Below are 22,843 nucleotides of genomic sequence, written 5' to 3' on the forward strand. Positions count from 1 at the left end.
ATATATTTCCTGTCCCTCTTGAGCCTCCCTCCCACCCTCTCCTACCCCACCCTTTTGGGCCAGCACAGAGTACCAGGCTGAGCTCCCTGTGTTATATAGCCACTTCCCACTAGCTATCTACTTTACATGTTGCTTATATTTTAAATTAGTATTTTAAGCAAAGTGCTAACTTCTCCAGCCTAATGTTATACCAGAAAAAAAAAAAGGCTATTTTACTTAAAACTTTCTAATATACAACTCCCAGCCAGATTAGTGAGTGATATTAAAAACAGCAACACATTTCTCACGGGTGTAAGATTTTTTTATTCCAATTTGATTTGCATTCCAATGGAAATTATAGTACGTATTCCTTTCTTGATTTTAAAAACAGTAGCTTAAAAACTTAATGTGAATTATAAAATGTGATAAATTTGCATATCAAAGATGGCTTTGATTGCTTGCAGCAACAAGTTTTTAAAACAAGGTTTAAAGTCATCATTTTCCACCTCCACACCAAGATAACCTTCTAATTAGTGATCAGCCGCACTGTAATAGCAGTTTAACACTGAGACTTGAGTAAACAGAAATATTGTAGAGCTTCTCCAGCCCCAGGTCAGGATGTTTTCTACGCCTTCTCATAATGGCGAACAGCAACCACATCGCCAAAAGTAAGAGTCTGAAAGATTCCAAAGATAACCAAATCTTCTTACACAGGTACATCAGTGGTTGTACCTACTGATTATCATATTAGTTTAAATATTATCATATTATTATCTTAAAGATTGTCATATATATGATTTAAGTATTATACAAAAGAATAATGGCATTTACAAACATTAAACGTTGTATGCTCAGTCATGTCCAACTCTTTGCAACTCTATGGACTGTAGCCCACCAGGCTCCTCTGTCCATAGGATTTTCCCAGGCAAGAGTACTGGAGTGAGTTGCCATTTCCTCCTCCAGGGGATCTTTTCAATCCAAGAATCAAACCCACGTCTCCTGCATCTCCTACGTTACAGGCAGAATACCTACTGCTGAGCCACTGGGGAAGCCCTAAATGTTGTATAAAAACATTTTCATTTTTCTTCTACATCTTCATTTTCTAAAAAGAAACCCTTATATTTATTGAGTGAATGACATGTATACATAGTTCATATCTCTGAAAGAAATATGAAAAAAAAACTTAGATTAACTATCTAGATTCAGGTCAAAAGAATTCCTTTTGCCTTAAATTATCAGGGTAATTGGAGCATTTTAGCTCTTTCTTTTAAAAGTGCAAAAAATTTATAGTAGGTTCTCATAATAGTTTACAATTCATGACCTAGATAAATTTTGAAGTTTTTAGACAAATGGTATTTGCAATGACTTGGTCCAAACGCAGGAAAAGGTAAACATCCAAATGTTCTCGCTGCTTTGACTGTCGTGCTTTAGGCTGTGTGAACCTTGGTGGTAATGTGGCTATAATGTGCACCGTGGGCTCTTGTATCAAATCCAACTCGAAGAATTGCTATAAATCCTCTTTACAAAATGTAGTGTTTTTTAGTGTTCATCATTTTCATGGAGTCCTATGATTTTCGAGAGGATACCATGCCCTTGTCACCCATTACTTTCATTTCCTTTTTTCAACTCAGTCATGCCTGATCACAGTCATACATACCAAAGCTGAACTATCTACTTTTTTGTATTCAGGAAAAAAATAAAGAAAAAAAGCATAAAGGAGAACTGGAGAACTTCCAATTGAATCTTTTATAAATGAATCGCTCTATCTCTCTCTCTTTTTGGTGATGATGATCACTGCAGAAAAATGTGGCCAAATATTTGTCAACGTGAAAGGAAAACTGTCCCTCTGCTCCCCACTTCCACCCAGGAAAGAAATGTGAATATGTAAGTCCTCTATCTGAACCTAGAACAGCTGGTACTCAAGGGAAGGAGAAGAAAACTAGTCAATAGTCTTAAGTAACAAAAACGAAAAACCCATCCTGCTATTATCTCAGAAGGAATATGTAAAGCAACTCCCATCCAAGAAAAAAATCCAAAATGATGTATTGACTTCTTCAATGTCATCTATTACTCAACTCACCCAAAAAAGTGTCTAGGGTGCTAGATGAGGATAAAACATTTTCCCCAGTTTATGATGCTACTCCACTATTAGATACATTATTTTTCAACTATTTTCTATTTTATAATTTTTACAAGACTATCTAGTATTGAATAGACATGTTTTAAAGGCATCTTATAAAATTAAAAAGGGCTGAAGGGAAGCAATATCAAAATAGTTCTCTCTGAGGGGGCAGTAGAAGGGAATTTTATATTTTTGTTACATTTTCCTGTTATATTCTAAATTATCTGTCCTGAACTTGTAAAACTTTTATAAGCTAAAATATAAAAATTTTCACATGATTAAATACCCTTGCTAGTGACTTAATGTTATTAAAAAAAGGAAAGATGGGAGAAAAGGAGGGAAGGAGGGACAAGGAAGGAGATGGGAAATTTGAGGGGCGGTGGGGGTAGGAGGAGAAGCAGGAATCGGGAATTGCTCTACTTACCATGATCATTTTGCCGTCCTTAATCTCTCTTACAAAATTTGTTTCTTTGCCATCCCATTTCTGTACATGAACAAGTTTGTCTCCATCCAGGCTAACAACAGACTGAGACCACCAACAAAATGCAGAACATAGCAATAGGTACAGATCAGATTTCTGATATGGAAGTCAAACAAATTGATTTTTCAAAGAGTAATAGTTGAATGAATAGTGATCAGTTATCACAATAGTACCATTTCCTCTGTTGCTTCCAGGGTTAAAACTCTGAGAAAACTCTAAGAAATCATAATTCGATTGAAATGTGTTCGTTTAGATGCAAAAATTATCAGGCACATAAATTATCAGAAATAAAAATCCTAAACTAGTGCTTTCTGAAGAATCATCCTACTCCTTTAAACAGGGTCTTAGAATGAAGTAAACTATTGATGAAGCCAACTTGAGGCAAAAGAGAGATTAAACAAAGTACAATCTTTCTTTTAAATGAACACGATGAAATACTTTCTGAAATACAGATTTGATGCAAAATGAGAGAAAGACGTGGTAAAGAAACAGATTGGAGCTTTGAGCTATGGTAGTTGCCCATTATTCAGAACATAAGCTATGGGACACTAGAATGCAAAATTAACCCTGGGTCTTTCTCTCTGAAGTGAAATACTGAGAACATTTTCCACTTCCCATCATCTAGGAAGAAAAAAAAAAAAACACTTATTATCTCCTCTCCTCCCCACCCCAGAGGAAGGAGCGGCTCCTTACCTTACAGTTTCTGTCGTCTGCAGTGGTTTCATCAAACTCTTCTCCCAGATGGAAACTAATCTCTGTGTTCTTGAATGTGCTTTGAGTCCTGATCACCACTCTGTCCCCCTCCTGACTGATGATCACTGTTGGCTTAGTCACATTGCCCACCTGCCTAGTGGCAAAGCCCACACCTAAAATAGCAAAAAGAAGCAATACAGTTGGTGGCAACTTCCGAAATAGCTCATGAAGTAGGAATCCACTTTCCTATTCTGGAATCCAGGTCGTAAAGTGTAAGTCTCATTAAAGTACGTTTAGCCCATCAGTTATGCTAGACGACTACTGAGCCTTTGTCATATGTGGATTGCCAATTTGGAAGCATAAATAATAGGATGCTGGGGGAAAAAAAGCTGAAAAGGCACAGAAACTTCACATTCTTCACAGAATACTTGGCCCTAGGCAAGAAAGCGGACAAATGCCAGATTTAAAAAGCCCTTCCGTGGAAAATGGTTTTTTAAAATCAGCACAGCACGTGATTATGACAATGGGATCTGCTTTTGTCTCTTGCTAATCGGATGGGTGAAAAAAGGAATCTGCGAGTATCTGAAGCTGCAAGTTTAAGAAGAGATCAGCACATCTTAGTTTTACCTACCAAGCGCCTTCATGTACTCATCAAAGTTCTGACTCTCCGTCAGCTTCCAGGTAGCACAGAAAGCCTCCACCATCCTTGCTCTTTCCCCGTTTGCTTCGGAAGCAGATAAAAGCGGCGGATAAGGGTATCTCCGGATCTCAGGGCCACTGCAATTCCAAAGACCCCTTTGCACCTCACCGCAGCTCCTGCCTTTTATTTAGAAAAGAGGCTGGCAGAAAGCCAAGGATTTGAATTGCAAACACATCCCAAACACATCCCTCCGGCGTCCCTCTTTCCCGGAGGTTGTTGAAGGGGCAGGGGATGGGAAGGGAGAGGGGCGGGAGGCTTGGGAGGTTCCAATCCTCTTTGTGATTGGCTCAGGCCACTGGGTTAGCGGAGTAGGTCGCGTTCCTCTCAGTCCTCGCAGCGCAGCCCTTCTTCAGCCTGAGAAATCTCTGCAAAGGTTCAATGAGGCTGGAGGCAGGGAGCGGAAAATGAGAGGGTCTTTCAGATTCAGCTTGAAAACTTGGCAAAGGCCATTTCAGGCTGTGAGAAAAGAAAAAAAAAAATGCACAATGGGACATTCAGATTGATTTCCGTTCATGGCAAAGCTGGTTACAAATGAGGACCCCCCCCCCCCACACACACACACTTCAAGAAAACCACTGAAATGCCAAACTTTTCAAAGGAAGATGAATAGTGTCTTTTATTTTTCTCTCATATTAATAGGAAGAGCAAAACACGAGCTAGAATATGCCAAGCCAGGGAAAGACGAGGAGAAGGAGGAGACATAAATGCCTCTCCTAGACTGTGCTGCTGAAAGACTCCTCCAGCGGAGTACTAATGGGACCCTGATTTTGGCCTCTTCCCAACATGAACTGAGTGAATTTAAAGATCCTATTTTTCTTTCTAAGGAGATGAGAACCAGACTGAGATGGAAAAGGGACCTAAGGGAGAGTATGGTTAGGATTCACTAATGAGCTATAGAAATAAAGCAGAACCCACTCTTTCCCGCACTCCTTCACATAAACTGGGCAGAAGTTCATCCAATAAGATTTTGAATGACCTGCACGCTAGAACCTTTTGATTTCCCGAGGTCACATCTACATCTGTTTGCTGGTTGTGTTAGCAGTAGAATGAGGGGAAGAATTAGAGCAGCAGTGGGAGTCAGAAGACTCTGGCTTCCGTACTCGAGTCCAGGGGCTTCCCTGATAGCTCAGCTGGTAAGGAATCCGCCTGCAATGCAGGAGACCCCGGTTCGATCCCTGGGTCGGGAAGATCCCTTGGAGAAGGGATAGGCCACCCACTCTAGCATTCTTCGGCTTCTCTTGTGGCTCAGCTGGGAAAGAATCCGCCCGCAATGCGGGAGACTCCATCCCCCGGGTTGGGAAGATCCCCTGGAGTAAGGGAAAGGCTACCCACTCCAGTATTCTGGCCTGGAGAATTTCATGGACTATACAGTCCATGGGGTCTCAAAGAGTCGGACACAACTGAGCATCTTTCACTTTCATTTTCTGGAGCTCAAACCTTCCACTCAATGACAATCTATAGTCCCCTAAACTTGCCATGGGCACTAGACAGGACTTGCTGTTGTGCTGACAGGAACCTGAAACTACCAGAGGCTACAGTAAAAAGTCTGAAAATCTGAAATGAAATAAGCCCAGAGGGAGCAAAGCTTGCAATAACATCAGACACATCTGACATCATTTCAGCCTTTTTAAACCAACTCCCTGAAGATAGCCCCACCTAGGAAATTTTCATACATTCTTTTTTTTTTTTTTCTAAATCTAAGCCACTAATTTATCCATTTACACAAACCATCTTTATGGTAGAAGTTCTCAAACCAATTTATTTTGTTACATCAAAATGCTCTTCTATGTTCCACGTAATAAAACATATTTAAGCTGGTGGAATAGTTAATTATTATCCTAAAATGTAATAGATCATTTCTTTTTCATAGTCCAGAAATATAAGATCAAGATTGTTGAGAGAAGGGACCAGATGTAAGACATACTCATCATTGCTCCTTACTGATTGTGATGCTGAAATATTTGTTTACCTAATTTACGTCTTCCATTCTTTAGATAAGTAGCTTTTGATATACTTATTCTAACTTAAAGCGTATATTTCTGTAATGCAATTTTTTTACACCTTATATAAAACATGAAAGTCCAGCAACTTAGAAATAAATTTTTTGGAATAATGTATTAATTTAGTAATAAGCAGAAGAGAATATTGCTATGCAGATGTCTATAACAAAAATTTTAGGAAAAGCCACTTGACTATTTTGTAATTTCCTAACCTAAACTGACACATTTAATCTTACTATTTTTAATTGTTCAAGATACCATAGATTTACAACCAAGAATAATTGCTTTCAAATAATAGGTAACTTGCTCTGTTTATTGAGGACTTTATTAAAAGAGAAAGTAAAAGAATAGAGAAAAGATTGTGTTCTGCTAAGGAGGATTCAAGTATTAATAATAGATTGTTTTTCAATTTTTCTAAACCTAGGAGTAATTTATGATCCTGCTATGGCTTTTATATTATAAGTACATCCACAGATTTAAACAAGGAAAGAATCTGACAGAATGACCCTTCTCTCAGGACTATTACCATTATATAGGTAATATGGACTCTAAAGAATCTATTTATAAAGACTATTTTTAATAGTGAAATAAAAGAAACAAAGAAAGTTGCTTTGGGAGATCTTGACAAAATCTCCACATGAGGCTGAATCTCCAGGCACCTGCTTTATGAAAATTTTTCTTTCTTAAGGTAACAGAAGGTTTTAATAAAATTTTAACACTGTTCTTGAGCCAAGTAAGCCAGCCAAGGTCTCGGAACTATTTCCTATAAAATATCCAAGTATCTTCACCAAAAGAGATTAAATAACATTCAAAGTGCTTGCCTGAGTTTCTTTTCTTTTTTTTTTAATATAAATGTATTTATTTTAACTGGAGGCTAATTACTTTACAATATTGTAGTGGTTTTGAGTTTCTTTTTGTTACCAAATAACACAAAAGAAAATGCTAATAGATTATCTTTCTAGTTGGACATGATATGTGGTTACACCATGAAGGCACTATTTATTGATCCACAGTTAATGAATGACTCGTGATAGCCAATATCCTCAGCCAACACCTTTTGCTGCAACTGTGGTCTGTCTAGTGCACCACGGTCTCTCCCCTCAAGCAACCAACCAGCAAAACCAACTCTAGGCTTCAGAAATGGTGAAGACTCCGACCTTCAAGCCGGAGTGAATGCGATATGGATGATGGAATTCAACAGGAGGAGGTGTGTAGAAAAAGACCTGTGACTTGTCTGTGCCTTGTTGTTGTGAAATTTTTATATTGTTATATTTTTTAAAATGTGGACTAGACCAGAGAGGAGATACACCTGCAGGTGTGGCACAATCTTGAAAAGAAGTGCTGTTTCATCCTCTTCTACTGAAGTGTGGAAACCTAATAAAGACAAGCTTTGTTTACCTCCCTTTGTCCTAGTATTCCACTCTCCATATTTTCTTGGGCATAAAATGCAGAAGTCCTTTACCTGCTTCCAGATCTAACAAAGAGACTTGGGAGAGAAATTTGTTCCAAGTTAGTTTAGGAAAGAGTTATGGACCTTCCCTCTCTTCAGGCTGTCTATATTGCCACAACTCTGCTGAGAAAATGCTCCTCTCAAGTCCCCTGGTTACTTTCCAACTGTCTTTTAGAGGTTAACTCAAATATTCACTCTGAGAAGACGATCAGAACCCCAATTATGTCACCTATGGTTTTGTTTATATCTTTTTAAATGTGTCATAAATGTAATTAAATGCTTGTGTAGCTAATTGTTGAATATCGTTCTCTCTCATTAGAACATGAGTTCCCTGGAGCATCTATTTTAGCATCTATGTCTTTTATTATCCATTGTGCTCTATCCTTATCTTCTGTTACAGTATCAAGTTCATAGTGTTTGTTCTACAATGTTAAAGGTACGAACAAATATAGAGTGTGGACATAGAGAATCAGAGAACTTCAAAAAATAAGAATGAAAGCAATTGTATAAATGGTCTTTTCCAAGTTTCTATTCAAACTTTTCCTCTCTTTGCAACCTATATAATCCTTCCTGTCCTGTATGATGGGCTTCCCTGGTGGCTCAGATGGTAAAGAATCTGCCTGTAATGCAGGAGACCCAGGTTTGATCCCTGGGTCAGGAAGATCCCCTGGAGAAGGGAGTGGCAATCCAGGATATAGTCCTGTTTGATAAGGATACCTAAAAACTCTTCCTCATACTGTCCATGGAATTCTCCAAGCAAGAATACTGGGTTGCTATTTCCTTCTCCAGAGGACCATGTTTTGTCAGAACTCTTCTCTATCACCCATTCATCTTGAGTGACTCTGCAGTCATGGATCATAGCTTCATTGAGTTATGCAAGCCATTTCACCACAAGACTGCAATTCGTAAAGAGATCCAGTAGTCATATACGAAAGTGAGAGCTGGACCATAAAGAAGGCTGAGCACTGAAGAATTGATGCTTTTGAACTGTGGTGCTGGGGAAGACTCTTGAGAGTCCCTTGTACTGCAAGGAAATGAAACCAGTCAAAGAAAATCAACTCTGAATATTTGCTGGAAGGACTGTTTCTGAAGCCGAAGCTCCAATACTTTGGCCACCTGATGTGGAGAGCTGACCCACTGAAAAAGACTCTGATGCTGAGAAAGATTGAAGGCAAAAGCAGAGTATGAGATGGTTAGATAGACTGAGCTGAGCTTTGAGTAATACTCCCAGAACACACCACTGCATCATAGAAACTGGCCTCCTAAGGAAAGGGTTTTCTCTACTAAAATCAGAAGTCTGGGGAATCAGGAAGCTGCTTCCCCACCTGCTGGTGGGAGAAATCTCTCGCCTTAGCTGTCATTCAGGAATAGAGGAGCATCTCCCAGAAACAGTGATTCCAGAGGCATGTCACATGGGCCAGATCTCAGGAGCAAAGTAGATGTCTGGGGTGCATTTTCTCTCAGTTAAATCTGAGTTTTGAATTCAAGTCTTACCCAAGCATGCACGCTAGGCAGGGCTGAATGGAGAACTCCATGGACAGAGGAGTCTGGTGGGCTACAGTCCATGGGGTCACAAAGAGTCAGACACGACTGACTAATCACAGGCATACATACCAGAGAGGAGATTGGGAAATGTTGTTTTGCTCTCTGCTGCCTCCGCAGAGCAGAGAAAACCACAGAAGGCAGTGGGATCAAAGGTCAACCTATCCACAAACTAGAGATAACTGGATATGCTTTTAAAATGTTTGTTTAAAAAGTTAAGTTTAGGGTTATAAAGAAAAGATAGAGATCCTGCTGCTGCTGCTGCTGCTGCTAAGGCACGTCAGTCGTGTCCGACTCTGTGTGACTCCATAGACGGCAGCCCACCAGGCTCCTCAGTCCCTAGGATTCTCCAGGCAAGAGTACTGGAGTGGGTCGCCAGTGCCTTCTCCGATAGAGATCCTAGATGGCTGGAAATATCTTAAAGTAGGTAATCATTAGAGTTACTTGGAGAGACTGATAATAATGCAGACTCTAAAGTCACCCAGGGGCTTCCCTGATAGCTCAGTTGGTAAAAAATCCACCTGCAATGCAGCAGATCCCAGTTCAATTCTTGGGTGGAGAAGATCCCCTGGAGAAGGGATAGGCTACCCACTCCAGTATTCTTGGGTTTCCCTTGTGGCTCAGCTGGTAAAGAATCTACCTGTAATTCAGGAGACCTGGGAACCCTGGGTTGGGAAGATCCTTGGAGAAGGGAGAGGCTACCCACTCCAGTATTCTGGCCTGGAAAATTCCATGGACTACTTATACATGGGATCACAAAGAGTCGGACATGACTGAGCAACTTTCATTTCACTTTCACCTTCGAAGTTATCCAGAGAGATTTTGAAATAGGTAGTCTGGGATAATGCTGAACTTTGTACTGAAAAACAAAATTTTAAGTTGAAATTCTGCATATGCTAATTACATTTAATGCCTTATAAAATAAATAGTATAGTCTGTCCGAATCACATTAATTTGGATTCTCATACTTCTTCAATGCAAAATACAAGAAAAGACTAAGGGAACAGTGATACTATTATTGACCCTATCATTTCAGAAATGGTGTGTAACTTGTACCAAGGATAGCTTCACATTTAAAATTATGTGTATTACACAATACACTTATACCATGGTATAAATCAATTATATCTCAAACTGGAAAGAAAAATATTTTTAAATAAAAAATAATGTGCCATGAGATACCAGCAAGGAAGAAACATGATCCAACTATCCTAAGAATGAAACATTAATTAAACCAATGCTAACAAGTAAAATTCTGTGTAGTAATGGAGAATATAATCTATCAGAGTGCAAATTATCAAGATTTATAAAATTAAGGCACTCTATTAATTAATTTAAATGGAGACACTTCTGAAGACACTGAGAAGTCTTGTTGCAGAAAGTATCTGGTCTACCTGGGCCTCTTGTGAATAAGATATTTTCATGCATGTTTTCTAGAAGAAAAGGAATCCTTGAATAATATGTTCCATCTAAAATTTAAGTCTCTGCAACACGTAATTTTCAAGACAGTTTATTGGAACAGCTCTTGATATAGTTTGATCAGTAACATCATTAAAAATTATAAACGGGCCATTGAGATTCATGGTATTTTTTACCCAATAACTAATTGGAAAGCATAGGAATATTAGGTTTGTGCAAAAGTAATTTGCATTGTTGAACTTTTCTGTTTGATGTTGGAATACATTCTTAAATAAATGTGGTTTTTTAAACATCACTTTTATGCATATTTCTTGCTTTATTTTTTTGCTAATGACATTACTTGCTATTTATTTTATATTTATTTTAGGCTAGGTAAATGATGTTAGACAAAGAGCAAATTCAAGCAATTTTCTTATTTGAGTTCAAAATGGGTCATAAAGCAGTGGAGACAACTCACAACATCAACAACACACTTGGCCCAGGAACTACTAACAAGCATACAATGCAGTGGTAGTTCAAGAAGTCTTGCAGAGACAAGCGCCTTGAAGATGAGGAGCACAGTGGCCGGCTATCGGAAGTTGACAGCGAACAACTGAGAGGATCATCGAAACTGATCATCTTACAACTATATGAGAAATTACCCAAGAACTCAACATCGTCCTTTCTATAGTCATTTGGCGTTTGAAGCAAATTGGAAAGATGAAAAATTTGGATAAGTGGTGCCTCATGAACTAAATGCAAATCAAAAAGACCATCTTGTTGGCTTTTCTTGTCACTTCTTATTCTATGCAACAACAACAAAACCATTTCTCAATCGGATTGTGACTTGTGATGAAAAGTGGATTTTATATGACAACCAGCAATGGCCAGCTCAGTGGTTGGAATGAGAAGGAGTTCCAAAGCACTTCTCAGAGTCAAACTTGCACTCAAAAAAGGTCATGGTCACCGTTTGGTGGTCTGCTGCCAGTCTGGTCCACTACAGCTTTCTGAAAACTGGTAAAACCATTACATCTGAGAGGTGTACTCAGCAAATTGATGAGATGCACTGAAAACTGCCAGTATTGCAGAAATGCAACTGCAGGTTGCATTAGTCAACAGAAAGGGCCCAATTCTTCTCCATGACAATGCCTGACCACGCATTGCAGAACCAATGCTTCAAAAGCTGAACAAACTGAGCTATGAAATTTTGCCTCATCCACCATATTTACCTGACCTCTTGCCACCAAACTACCACTTCTTCAAGCACCTTAACAACTTTTTGCAGGGAAAGCTCTTCCACAACTAGCCAGAAGCATAAAATGCTTTCCAAAAGTTTGTTGAATCCCAAAGCACAAATTTTTATGCGGCAAGAACAAACAAACTTATTTCTTATTGGTAAAAATGTGTTGATTGTAATGGTTCCTAATTTGATTAATAAAGATGTCTTTGAGCCTAGTCATAATGATTTAAAATTCACGGTCTGAAGCTGCATTTACTTTTCCTCAACCTAGTCTAAACATTATCTAAAATTAAAATAAAATAGGATATTAATTAATTTATTGCTTATTTCCAAAACAACTTGTTAAAACCATTATTATGATTACATTATTTTTGTTAAGTCATAGGAATGACTTAACAAATGCTAGCACCCATTGATTTATTGAAGAGTAAGCCTACATTTGAAATTGTTAAGAAAATGCCAGAATATCACAAATTTTCTGCTCCTCATATTAATTTACCGTTTGGAAATAGCTAATATCCTGCAGTGGAGATAGTAATATTAATACATAGCATAATATTGTTTGAAGAGAATTTCTAGAATATAGAGAGATATAGTAAATGATCAAAGTGAAAATAATAGATATAAAGAGAAGGAAAATACACCCTAATTATAAATATTACTAATAAAGACATCTAAACAATTGGGTTTCCCTGTGGTTCAGCTGGTAAAGAATCCTCCTGCAATGCAGGAGACCTGGGTTCCATCTCTGGATTGGGAAGATCCCCTTGAGAAGGGAAATGCTACCCACTCCAGTATTCTGGCCTGGAGAATTCCATGGGCTGTCCATGGGATTGCTAAGAGTCAGATACGACTGAGTGACTTTCACTTCCCAAACAATTGGAATCAGATATGTAATGAACTAAATGACAATTGAGAAAAACTTTCTGTATGCTAAAAAATCATGCATGTTCAGTTGCTCAGTTGTGTCTGACTCTTTTCGATGCCTTGGACTGTAGCCCGCCAGGCTCCCTCTGTCCATGGGATTTTTCAGGCAAGAGTACTGGAATGGGTTTCCATTTCCTACACCAGGGAGTCTCCCTAACCCAGGGTTCAAACCCGTGTAGTTAAAAAATAGGTACCAATATATAGATCAAAATGCCTCATTATTTGACATAATTAGTGAAAGTAGAACACAAGCTCTCTAATTCTAGCAATATTTTTGAATCAAATATAATTCAAATAAGAATACATAAATATAAGGGGAAATCCAATATTCAATCAGATATTCATAAATCATTAGAAGAAATATGGCTGACCATAGTTTTTCATTGGAGCCTTTAGAAACCAAATAAATATAGAGCACTGATACAATTTTTTAAGTGGTGGCTCAATTTTTTTCATCATATTGTGAACATAGAAGAGATTTTCTCTTTGAAAATTAGTAAGCACTCATTTTCATTATACCATCCTCATGTGCTACTTGTCTGTAGGAAGAGAATATATTAGACATTGGATTTGAGAACTCAATCTACTCTACACTTAAATTTCTCCTGCAAAGCCATAAAATCTGATTGCATATATCAGTCATGATAGCCTAGCTGACTTGTGTCTGCCGAGAGACAAGATCAAGGTCTGCTGTCAAACTGTTTCCAAATCCCCATCATCAGAGTCTGGTTTCTGAATAATAACCAGCACTTTTCTGTTTTGTTGGTGAAAGCTAGTTGATGTACAGTATTATGTTAGTTCTGGCGTGCCACATAGTGATTTGGCACTCACATAAATTATGAAATGATCACACAATAACTTCAAACAAAAGGTTATTTTTGATCCATAAAAAGTTACTAAAATAATATCCTTATGCTGTGTATTACATCGTCATGGCTTCTCTTTTTTATAACTGGAGATTTTTACCTCTTAATCCACTTCACCTGTTTCTCCCCTCCCACTACCCTCTGGCAACCACTGTTTTGTTCTCCGTACCAACAAGTCTGTTTTCACGTTGTTTTGTCGGCTGGTTTGTTTTGTATTTTAGATTCCACATATAAGTGAGATCACATGGTGTCTGCCTTTGTCTGACTTATTTACCATAATGTCTTCTAGATCCATCTGTCTTGTCACAATGGCAAGGTTTCATTTTTTATGACTAGTATTCCAACCCATAGGAAAGATACACACACACACACACACACACACACACACGTCCCTTCCTTGAGGCTGAGGATCCTGAATGTTGAAAGAGACAATGTGTTCAGTTTAAGAAACTATGTTCAAAATTGCATTGTTTTGACTTAAAAATCAAGGGAAGGCATGCAATTTTTGGCAAAAAGGAGATAGGTCATAAAATACTGAAGTAATTCTTCAGTTTGGGATCTTCAGCATCCTTCAAGAGAGAATAATCCTTCTGTCTCTTTAAACATCTTTTCAAAATGTTAACAGGTCAGAATTGAGTTAAAATTTATAAATTTTTCAGAAAGGATTGAATCACAGTTACATGCAGTCTTTCCATTTAGAAACCGTAGGTTTTAGCTCCATTTATTAAAAACTGTGGTACTTCTTTCAGCAATGTGTTTGTCTTCCATGTATAAGTTTATATTCCCAGTCTCTTCAAGATAGTATTTGGGTGTAAAAATAATTAAAAACAAAATGAAGCAAAACTCCATAACCTAGGGATTATCACCTTTAATCTTCTATCTGTTCACAACCAGCATTTAGATAAATTAATAAAATAATCTTCTGCTGCCCTACATGAAAAGCCTATTAAGAGAAGATTTTCTTGTTTTGACTACTGTCTAGGTTCAAAACACAGGATTTCTTATACTGGCTATTCTATATATCTATCCTTAGATAAATTATCTAACCCCTTTAACATTTGTATCTATGTCTGGAAATGATGCTGTTATACTGGGTCATCAATTTAGGTTTCTTCTTTCTCTAATGCCCTAGAATTCTTCAGTACTTCTACATTATGTTAGTCCATTTTCAAGTTCAGCTTTATGGAAACTCTATCTGAGAAGTTAAGAGAACTTTGACCTACTTATGTTATCAGTCACCTTGTAGGAGCCTCATATGTCATATCTTATGCACTCACCCAGATGCACCCAGTCAGTATTTAGCAACACCCAGAGGCTAATTCAGAGAAAATAAAACAATTCTATTGATGCAAAATTTTTTAAAAGTCTTTATTGAATTTGTTACAATACTGCCTCTGTTTTATGTTTTGGCTTTTTGTTCAAGAGGTATGTGGGATCTTGGCCCCCTGACCAGGGATCAAACCCACACCCCCTACATTGAAAGTCAAAGTCTCAACCACTGGACCACTAGGGAAGTCCCTGATGTAAAAATTTGAGATTAAAAACATAATCTTTTTAGGAAGATGGAGTTGGGGAAAAGAGAAAGAACTAAATAGCTATGTTTGAATTTGTCAAGTAAACAATTCTAAGTTTAACCTGGAAATCTCATAAAATTCTCTTCAACATGAGTTTTACTAAAAATTTGATTGTTTACTTAATGAGGAGCTGTATACTAGTCATTGGCAAAAGCTTTCATTTTAAATTGTTGTAGTGATACATGTCGGAGAGGGCAATGGCACCCCACTCCAGTACTCTTGCCTGGAAAATCTGGACGGAGGAGCCTGGTGGGCTGCAGTTCATGGGGTCACTAAGAGTTGGACACGACTGAGCGACTTCACTTTCACTTTTCACTTTCATGCATTGGAGAAGGAAATGGCAACGCACTCCAGTGTTCTTGCCTGGAGAATCCCAGGGACGGGGGAGCCTGATGGGCTGCCGTCTATGGGTCGCACAGAGTCGGACACGACTGAAGCGACTTAGCAGCAGCAGCAGCAGTGATACATGTGCTGTTTTCTTTCAGGTATTTATGGCTGATAAAATAGCCCTAGTCAACATAAAAGGAAATGCTCAGCAAAGACTCGTTTTAATTGTTCAAATCAATTTTGAAACAAGGAGTACATTGCAGAAGCCACACTTACAGATTTATCTCTCAAAATTTTTCATTTTTTCATTTTTAGCATTTTGTAGCTTTATTATATCCATTTTGGTCAGTATAGCAATATACTTCAATCAGTTCAGTTCAGTCACTCAGTCGTGTACAACCCTTTGCAACCCCATGGACGGCAGCACACCAGACTTCCCTGTCCATCACCAACTCCCGGAGCTTACTCAAACTCATGTCCATCAAATTGGTGATGCCATCCAACCATCTCATCCTCTGTCATCCCCTTCTCCTCCTGTCTTCAATCTTTTGCAGTATCAGGGTCTTTTCCAATAAGTCAATTCTTTGGATCAGATGGCCAAAGCATCAGAGTTTCAGCTTCAGCATCAGTCCTTCCAATGAATATTCAGGACTGATCTCCTTTAGGATGGACTGGTTGGATCTCCTTGCAGGCCAAGCGACTCTCAAGAGTCTTCTCCAACACCACAGTTCAAAAGCACCAATTCTTCAGTGCTCAGCTTTCTTTATAGTCCACTTCCCACAATCATAGGTGACTACTGGAAAAACCATAGCTTTGACTAGACAGACCTTTGTTAGCAAAGCAATGTCTCATTTTAATATGCTGTCTAGGTTTCTCATAGCTTTTCTTCCAAGGAGCAAGCTTCTTTTAATTTCATGGCTGCAGTCACCATCTGCAGTGATTTTGGAGCCCAAGAAACAAAAGTTTGTCACTGTTTCCATTGTTTCCCCATCTGTTTGCCATGAAGTGATGGGACTTGATGCCATGATCATAGTTTTCTGAATGTTGAGTTTTAAGCCAGCTTTTCACTCTCCTCTTTCACTTTCATCAAGAGGCCCTTTTGTTCCTCCTCACTTTCTGCCATAAGGGTGGTATCATCTGCGTATCTGAAGTTACTGATATTTCTCCCGGCAATCTTGATCCCAGTTTGTGCTTCATCCAGTCTGGCATTTTGCATGATATACTCTGCATAAAAGTTAAATAAGCAGGGTGACAATATACAGCCTTGACATACTCCTTTCCTAATTTGGAACCAGTGTATTGTTCCATATCCAATTCTAACCATTGCTTCTTGACTTGCATACAGATTTTTCAGGAGGCAAGTAAGGTGGTCTGGTATTCCCATCTCTTGAAGAATTTTCCACAGTTTATTGTGATCCACATAAAGGCTTTGGTGTAATCAATAAAACAGAAGTAGATGTTTTTCTGGAACTCTTTTGCTTTTTTGATGATCCAGTGGATGTTGGCAATCTGATCTCTGGTTCCTCTGCCTTTTCTAAATCCAGCTTGAACATCAGGAAGTTTACGGTTCACGTATTGTTGAAGCCTGGCTTGGAGAATTTTGAGCATTACTTTACTAGCATGTGAGATGAGTGCAATTGCGCGGTAGTTTGAGCATTCTTTGGCATTGCCTTTTTTTGGGACTGGAATGAAAACTGACCTTTTCCAGTCCTGTGGCCACTGCTGAGTTTTCCAAATTTGCTGGCATATTGAGTGCAGCATCATCTTTTAGGATTTGAAATAGATCAACTGGACTCCCATCACCTCCACTATCTTTGTTCATAGTGATACTACAATAAAGTAATTTTATTTAATTTAAACAACCAGACAAAGAAGCCCAGAACAAAGAAACTTGCTAGGAATAAAGAGGGACATTTTATAAACAAGAAAAAGCAATTACTCAACTACTGTTTCTTGCAAAAAGGCATAAGTGAACATTTTAGAGAAAGAAAAATATTCTCCATGTTGATTGGTTTGTTGGATACTTGGATGTGTATGTTTATCAAAACTATCAAACCATACACTTCAAATGGACACATTTGCTGCATGTAAACTATAGGTCATGAGTGCATGCTTAGCCACTAAGTTGTGTCTGACTTTTTGTGACCCCATGGACTGTAACCCACCAGCCTCCTCTGTCCATGGGATTTTCCAGGCAAGAATACTGGAGTGGGTTGTCATTTCCTTCTCCAGGGGATATTCCTGACCCAGGGATTGAATCTGCATCTCCTGCATTGGCAGGTGGATTCTTTACCATTGAGTCATCTGGGAATAAAATTAAAAGAGAAAAAAAACAACATTTGCCAAATGAACCATAAGTAGTCTAGAGTTGTATTATAGCATAGTGATTTAGGATATTTGCTCTTTGGCCAGACTGCTAGGGGCTAAATACTGCCTCTACTCCTTACCATATGTAAAATTAAAGGGAACTTTTCTGCACCTCAGTTCATCTTTAAAACTCTCATTGTCATAGTTAAATCATGGTTGTGAGGATTAAATGAGTGAATACAAATTAAATGCTTAGAATAGTGTCACACTAAGAACTCAATAGCTATTGCCGGATGTGTATCCTTTGCTTAACCTGATTAACAGTAGATGCTTCTGACAATTTATAACATGACTTTAATATATCAAAAGGAGATAGCTAAAAGGAGGAGGAGAAGAAATTAGTAATAGCACTTTATTGCAAATCAGTTTTTAAACTAGGAATTAATTAGAATTGGTTTGCTTGTCTAGATTTTTAGTTTGAGCAGTGACAAATGCCTTTCTGTAATTGATTTGCATAGTTGGCATACACCCTGCGGGGAAAGAAGGCAGCCAAATACAATTGAGAATTGTTGCCAAGAACGCTTGTAACTTGATTTGGAAATTCTTAGGAGGAACCTCTGGGCTTTCTTTACACACAGGAGGTACTTAATGAGTACATTTGAATAAATTAATGAATGAGAGAGCGTGGGACTCGTTCTGAGTTTGTGACACTAGTGATCCTGCTTTATAACTCTTCAAAAGAAAAACTCAAGAAGAGAACAAAATATATGTTGGTCACAAAGGGCCTTGTTTCTTTAAGAAATTTCTTGAAGTACTGTGTAGCTCTACTATTTCCACTATAAGATTTAGAAGTAGCCCTGCTAATTGCTGTCCTAATGAGCAATGATCTCTAAATAATTTTTATCTTGCATCTCATCAATAAAATGTTTATCCACCTCATATTTGTGCATTTATTTATTCATAACTTATATACATTTAACTACCATGGTAACATAGCATGCATAACTCATATAAAATATAAACTGAAGAGAATGAGATGAAGACAAAATAGATAATATTTTTATATATGATATTGCTAATTGTAGATGACTCCATATTACTGTTAACTACTATTTCAAGGCCAAATATACACTTAGGTTTGAGTATTACTTTCAATAATAATGGCCATAAATGCACATTTCAAGTGGTCTTCTTGTAATTGTGAACTTTCTTTTCATTTTTTGTTAAAACTGTTTTTATGCTCCCAGTTTATACCCTAGAATGTGACTGACAAGAACTTCCACTAGGAGTCAGGAAACACATACCAGCACTCACTTTTTGCTGTTAAGTCGTATGCTGTTAGCATTGTTTTAAATCTTCATTTTCTTAGACATATTTTCAACCTTTTTGCCTCATTTCATAATGCTTAGTTTAAATAAAACTGGATAACGTGATTTATGAATTCTCTTGGTTGGGTCCATGTACAATACAGTATATCATGGAACTGAAATGGGATGAAAAATGAGGGACTCGCTGTCAAGCAGTCTTCCTCGGGACGTGGCATGACAAGTGACTGATACGTGCCTCAGTAAAGGACTAATGCCAATCTATCTATCTATTCATATATGTCTAGTAAAGATTAATTTAGATCTAATTTTACATAAAATTAAATACGAATGAGGGCATTAATATTTTCTTCTGGCTCCTTTATAGATCACCTTGCTGACTCACTGGGATTCCTGTAGCCTCCTTGAGCAACCTGTCCGGAAAGAAGAGAAACCTCAGGGGTACTGGGTATGAATTTGCAGCCCAGACCTGTATGTAATAATGTATGTCTTTGTTCTTCTGTAACTGAACTTGACTAATAACTTACTTCCCATTTTGACCTAAAAGAAGAAAACTTTATGTGCTCACTTTTTTGCAAACTTAGTAAAATTTGTGATTATTGAGACATTTTAGATTTTTCTCCAGATCAGTTCAAAGATCCCCTCCTCCTTCTCCATGAAGTTTCATCTAAGATCCAAAGACAGATGAAAGGACAAAGCGCCAGGGCCCAGGAAGGAAGTGGCTGTCCTGATGGTAGCACAGGACCCAGTCCTCAGTCATCTTCTTTGGACAATGGTGACACTCACCCTGCTGAGATTTCCTGTCCTGTCTCACATGAGAGAAAGGGCAGCATCAAGAAAGGTTACAAGATTCTGACCAGAGCAACTTATTGAATTGTAATTCCATTTAGTGCATTTTAAAAATCTAGGGGGAAAGTGGTTTATAAGGGGTAAATCAGCATATCTCATTGGAAATGATAAGTGTAAGATGTCTATTATGTATCCAAGGCAGATACCAAGCAGACTTTTGAATATGGCATTCTAGAGCTCAGAAGAGAGATTTTCCATTAAAATGTACATTTTGGAGCCACCAAAAGCACATAATTGATCTTTAAAGTCATGGGACTGGATTAGGTCATCAAACTCTTAAGTTTCAAGGAGTGAATGTGGACAGCACAGAGAAGCAATTCAATGACTGAGCCTTAAGGACTTTCTGTTAATAAATCAGGAAAAGTAGAAGATTCCAGACAAGGAAGCTTAAAACAAAGTGGCTAGTGAGGTGGGAGGCAAACAAGGATAGTTTTATGTATCAGAAGGCAAAGGAAGAAGAATTTCAAGGGGAGTGACTAATTTTGTCAAATATAAATGAGAAATTGGGAGAGATAAAGACAGAGCTGATCTTCAGATTGGGTCACATGGAAGCCATTGATATCTCTGATAGGAGTGATGAGAATGGGTTCCAGAAAAGCTAAAAGAAGAACTGGAAAAGTGAGTATAGAGAAGCTTTTTGAAAAGTTTTTCATAAAGAACTCATAATTTGGGGAAGTGGCTGGAAGTTTATGTCAAGTCATGCAAACTTTATTTTCTGACTGCACCAAGCAGCATGCAGGATCTTAATTCCCAGACCAGGGAATAAACCCGTATTCCCTTGCAGTGGAAACATACAGAGTCCGACCACGGGACCACCAGGGAATTTCTCAGTTTTTTTGGATAATGACAGGTATTACAGCATGTTGGTATGCTAGTGTTACTGGAGGAGGGCATGGCAACCCACTCCAGTATTCTTGCCTGGAGAATCCCCATGGACAGAGGAGCCTGGCGGGCTGCAGTCCATGGGGTCGCAAGGAGTCCGACAGGACTGAAGCGGCTGAGCACACATGCACGCTAATGAAAATAGTGCAGTACATAGGGAATGATGACCAGAGAGGCTTGTACATCAGGGACAGTAAGGCTATACTAATGATTGTCCCTTGAGGCAGTCAGTGGCTACTCTCATTACAGCCTTCACGGAGAAGGTGCCATTACCTGTGATAGTCAAACGTGGGAGTGGCGGGGAGCAGCAGTGGTCTCGAGGCTCTGCAGCCTGCCTGAGAGCCTGCCAGGGGCAAAGTCAAAGTTTGACATTGTACAAAGCACAAAACTTTGTACAAAGGGACATTACACACCAAAGTGTAATAGGGTAATATATTTTGTACTGTTTAGCCATGGTGTTTTTCACCCTGGTCATGCTCTTTTATCCCATTATTCTTTCCAACCAGACTTCGAGGCACCTCTTATTACCACTGAAGAACAGGGAAGGAGACAGGCGAAAAGCAAGTTTTGAAAGCTAACACTTTTGAGTTGAAAGAGTCTGACCTTATGAATTATTTGAAGTTCTCGTGTAAAACTAAGAAAAAGGGTATACTTTCAAGAGATAAATCCGTGAGGAGGTAGAAGGGTCTGAGAACTACAGGGCAGTGAAGGAGTTGCCTTAAGAGTAGCGATATTTCTTCCAATGAAACGAAGTGCAAGGCGGGATGGTCAGCATGTGGGCGCTGGAGCCAGAAAACTTGTAGATCTGATTTGAGAAAAAGAGGAAATACTGGCCTGGTAGTCTTCTATGAAATACAATACATTCATCAGCCGAGAAGTTTAAATGAGATGAAATTATCTAGAATTGACAGATTAGGTAAAAATCACTTTGTGGAACTTCTATTTGAAACCAAATTTGACTATAAAAAATAAAATTGCATTTCTTATGCAACAGGGTCTTGTGGAATAAAATGCTACCTACTATAGAAGAAGCCTGTCTATAATAAATGCAAATCACCACGGAACCAGATCATCTTGAGGTGACAGATGGGAGAGAACTGGCAGACTCCGAAGTCAACGCCAATTTCAGATAAACTGCTGGACAGTGATGCAACTGAGTGTGAGCAGACTACTGAATGCTTTGCATTTTCTGGGTAGATGCAGGAGAAGCTATATCAGGTAGGAAACAGATATCAACAGAGCCTTCTAAACTGCCACAGAGATTCAATTCTCTGAATCCCTGGAGAAAACCTAGGAAGGAGTGAAAATTTTAGTTAGAGCCCATTCTTTAGGCTCTGAATTTCTTTTCAAAGCTGTGTACAAAAACCTAGCAAGTCACCTTGCAGAGCTGTCATCAAGTAGCAGCCAGGCCACAGATTGTACTTTGGAAGAAGGCTTTAGACTCTCTGGTAAAATCAGAGACAACCACTTATTCCTGTAGAGAGATTATTTCAGATAGCTGTTAAACGTGACATCTGAAGAAAGCGTTTTTCTCTTTCTTTGCCTTTGTGAAAATAGCATTTTTTTCTTAGCCAAGATCCCTAAAAAGAGACCATGGCTAAAACAACAGGGACCGTGCAGGCTTAGGTGGACTCAACAAATATAGAGAGGCCCCTGACTCTGTGCAGCCAAAGTTTAGCCTATGTTTTCGCGAACTGTTGATGGCAAAAGACTAGGCCATCACCATGAGGGGGGAATAGATATGGCTAGGGCTTTGTTTGTTGTCGGTAAACTCTAAGAGCCATGAAGTTTGGTCTGTTGGGCAAAACTATTCCAATTCATGCCTTCTGTCCTGGCATAATTGTTAATAGTGTGCCCTTTCAAAGGTGTCAGAAGCTTAGACAAAGGATACAAGGCACCAGGTCTCTAAGCAAAGCCAACTCTTCACCTTTTATGCAAGAGCTTTCACCAGAGCTTATTCTATGTGTGTGTGTGTATATATACATATATATACATATATATATATATATTTGGCTATGCCATGGCCTCCCTGATAGCTCAGTTGGTAAAGAATCTGCCTGCATTACAGGAGACCCTGGTTCAATTCCTGGGTCAGGAAGATCCCCTGGAGAAGGGATAGGCTACCCACTCCAGTATTCTTGGGCTTCCTTTGTGGCTCAGCTGGTTAAGAATCCACCTGCA

The 22,843-nt window shown here is 38.6% G+C and overlaps 1 protein-coding gene and 1 long non-coding RNA gene across 2 annotated transcripts; one reads left to right on the top strand and one right to left on the bottom strand.

Moving 5' to 3' along the window:
* Nucleotides 1–279: 279 nt before the first annotated feature.
* On the bottom strand, nucleotides 280–4,448 carry FABP7 (fatty acid binding protein 7). The gene is made up of 4 exons (XM_086317089.1): nucleotides 3,907–4,448; nucleotides 3,276–3,448; nucleotides 2,526–2,627; nucleotides 280–655 (listed from the first exon to the last, which is right to left on the bottom strand). The coding sequence occupies exons 1-4, from the start codon at nucleotides 3,977–3,979 to the stop codon at nucleotides 605–607; spliced, it is 399 nt and encodes a 132-aa protein (XP_086173215.1). The 5' UTR covers nucleotides 3,980–4,448; the 3' UTR covers nucleotides 280–604.
* Nucleotides 4,449–6,959: 2,511 nt separating this feature from the next.
* On the top strand, nucleotides 6,960–21,888 carry LOC147365730 (uncharacterized). The gene is made up of 3 exons (XR_015132691.1): nucleotides 6,960–7,182; nucleotides 19,299–19,414; nucleotides 21,657–21,888. It is a non-coding gene; the product is annotated as an uncharacterized LOC147365730 (long non-coding RNA).
* Nucleotides 21,889–22,843: the final 955 nt, after the last annotated feature.

This window comes from Bos grunniens, chromosome 9 (assembly GCF_055505025.1).
Source record: "Bos grunniens cultivar Pamir isolate PY7600 chromosome 9, Bosgru_T2T1.0, whole genome shotgun sequence".
Lineage (NCBI taxonomy): Eukaryota > Metazoa > Chordata > Mammalia > Artiodactyla > Bovidae > Bos > Bos grunniens.

Bases quoted from the DNA above. Each gene is read 5' to 3' on its own strand.
- FABP7 (XM_086317089.1), bottom strand. From the start codon at position 3,979: ATGGTGGAGGCTTTCTGTGCTACCTGGAAGCTGACGGAGAGTCAGAAC. The intron at 3,449-3,906 runs GTAGGTAAAACT...TTGCTATTTTAG, and splicing joins TGAGTACATGAAGGCGCTTG to GTGTGGGCTTTGCCACTAGG. The intron at 656-2,525 runs GTAAGTAGAGCA...GGAATCTTTCAG, and splicing joins AGGACGGCAAAATGATCATG to ACTCTTACTTTTGGCGATGT.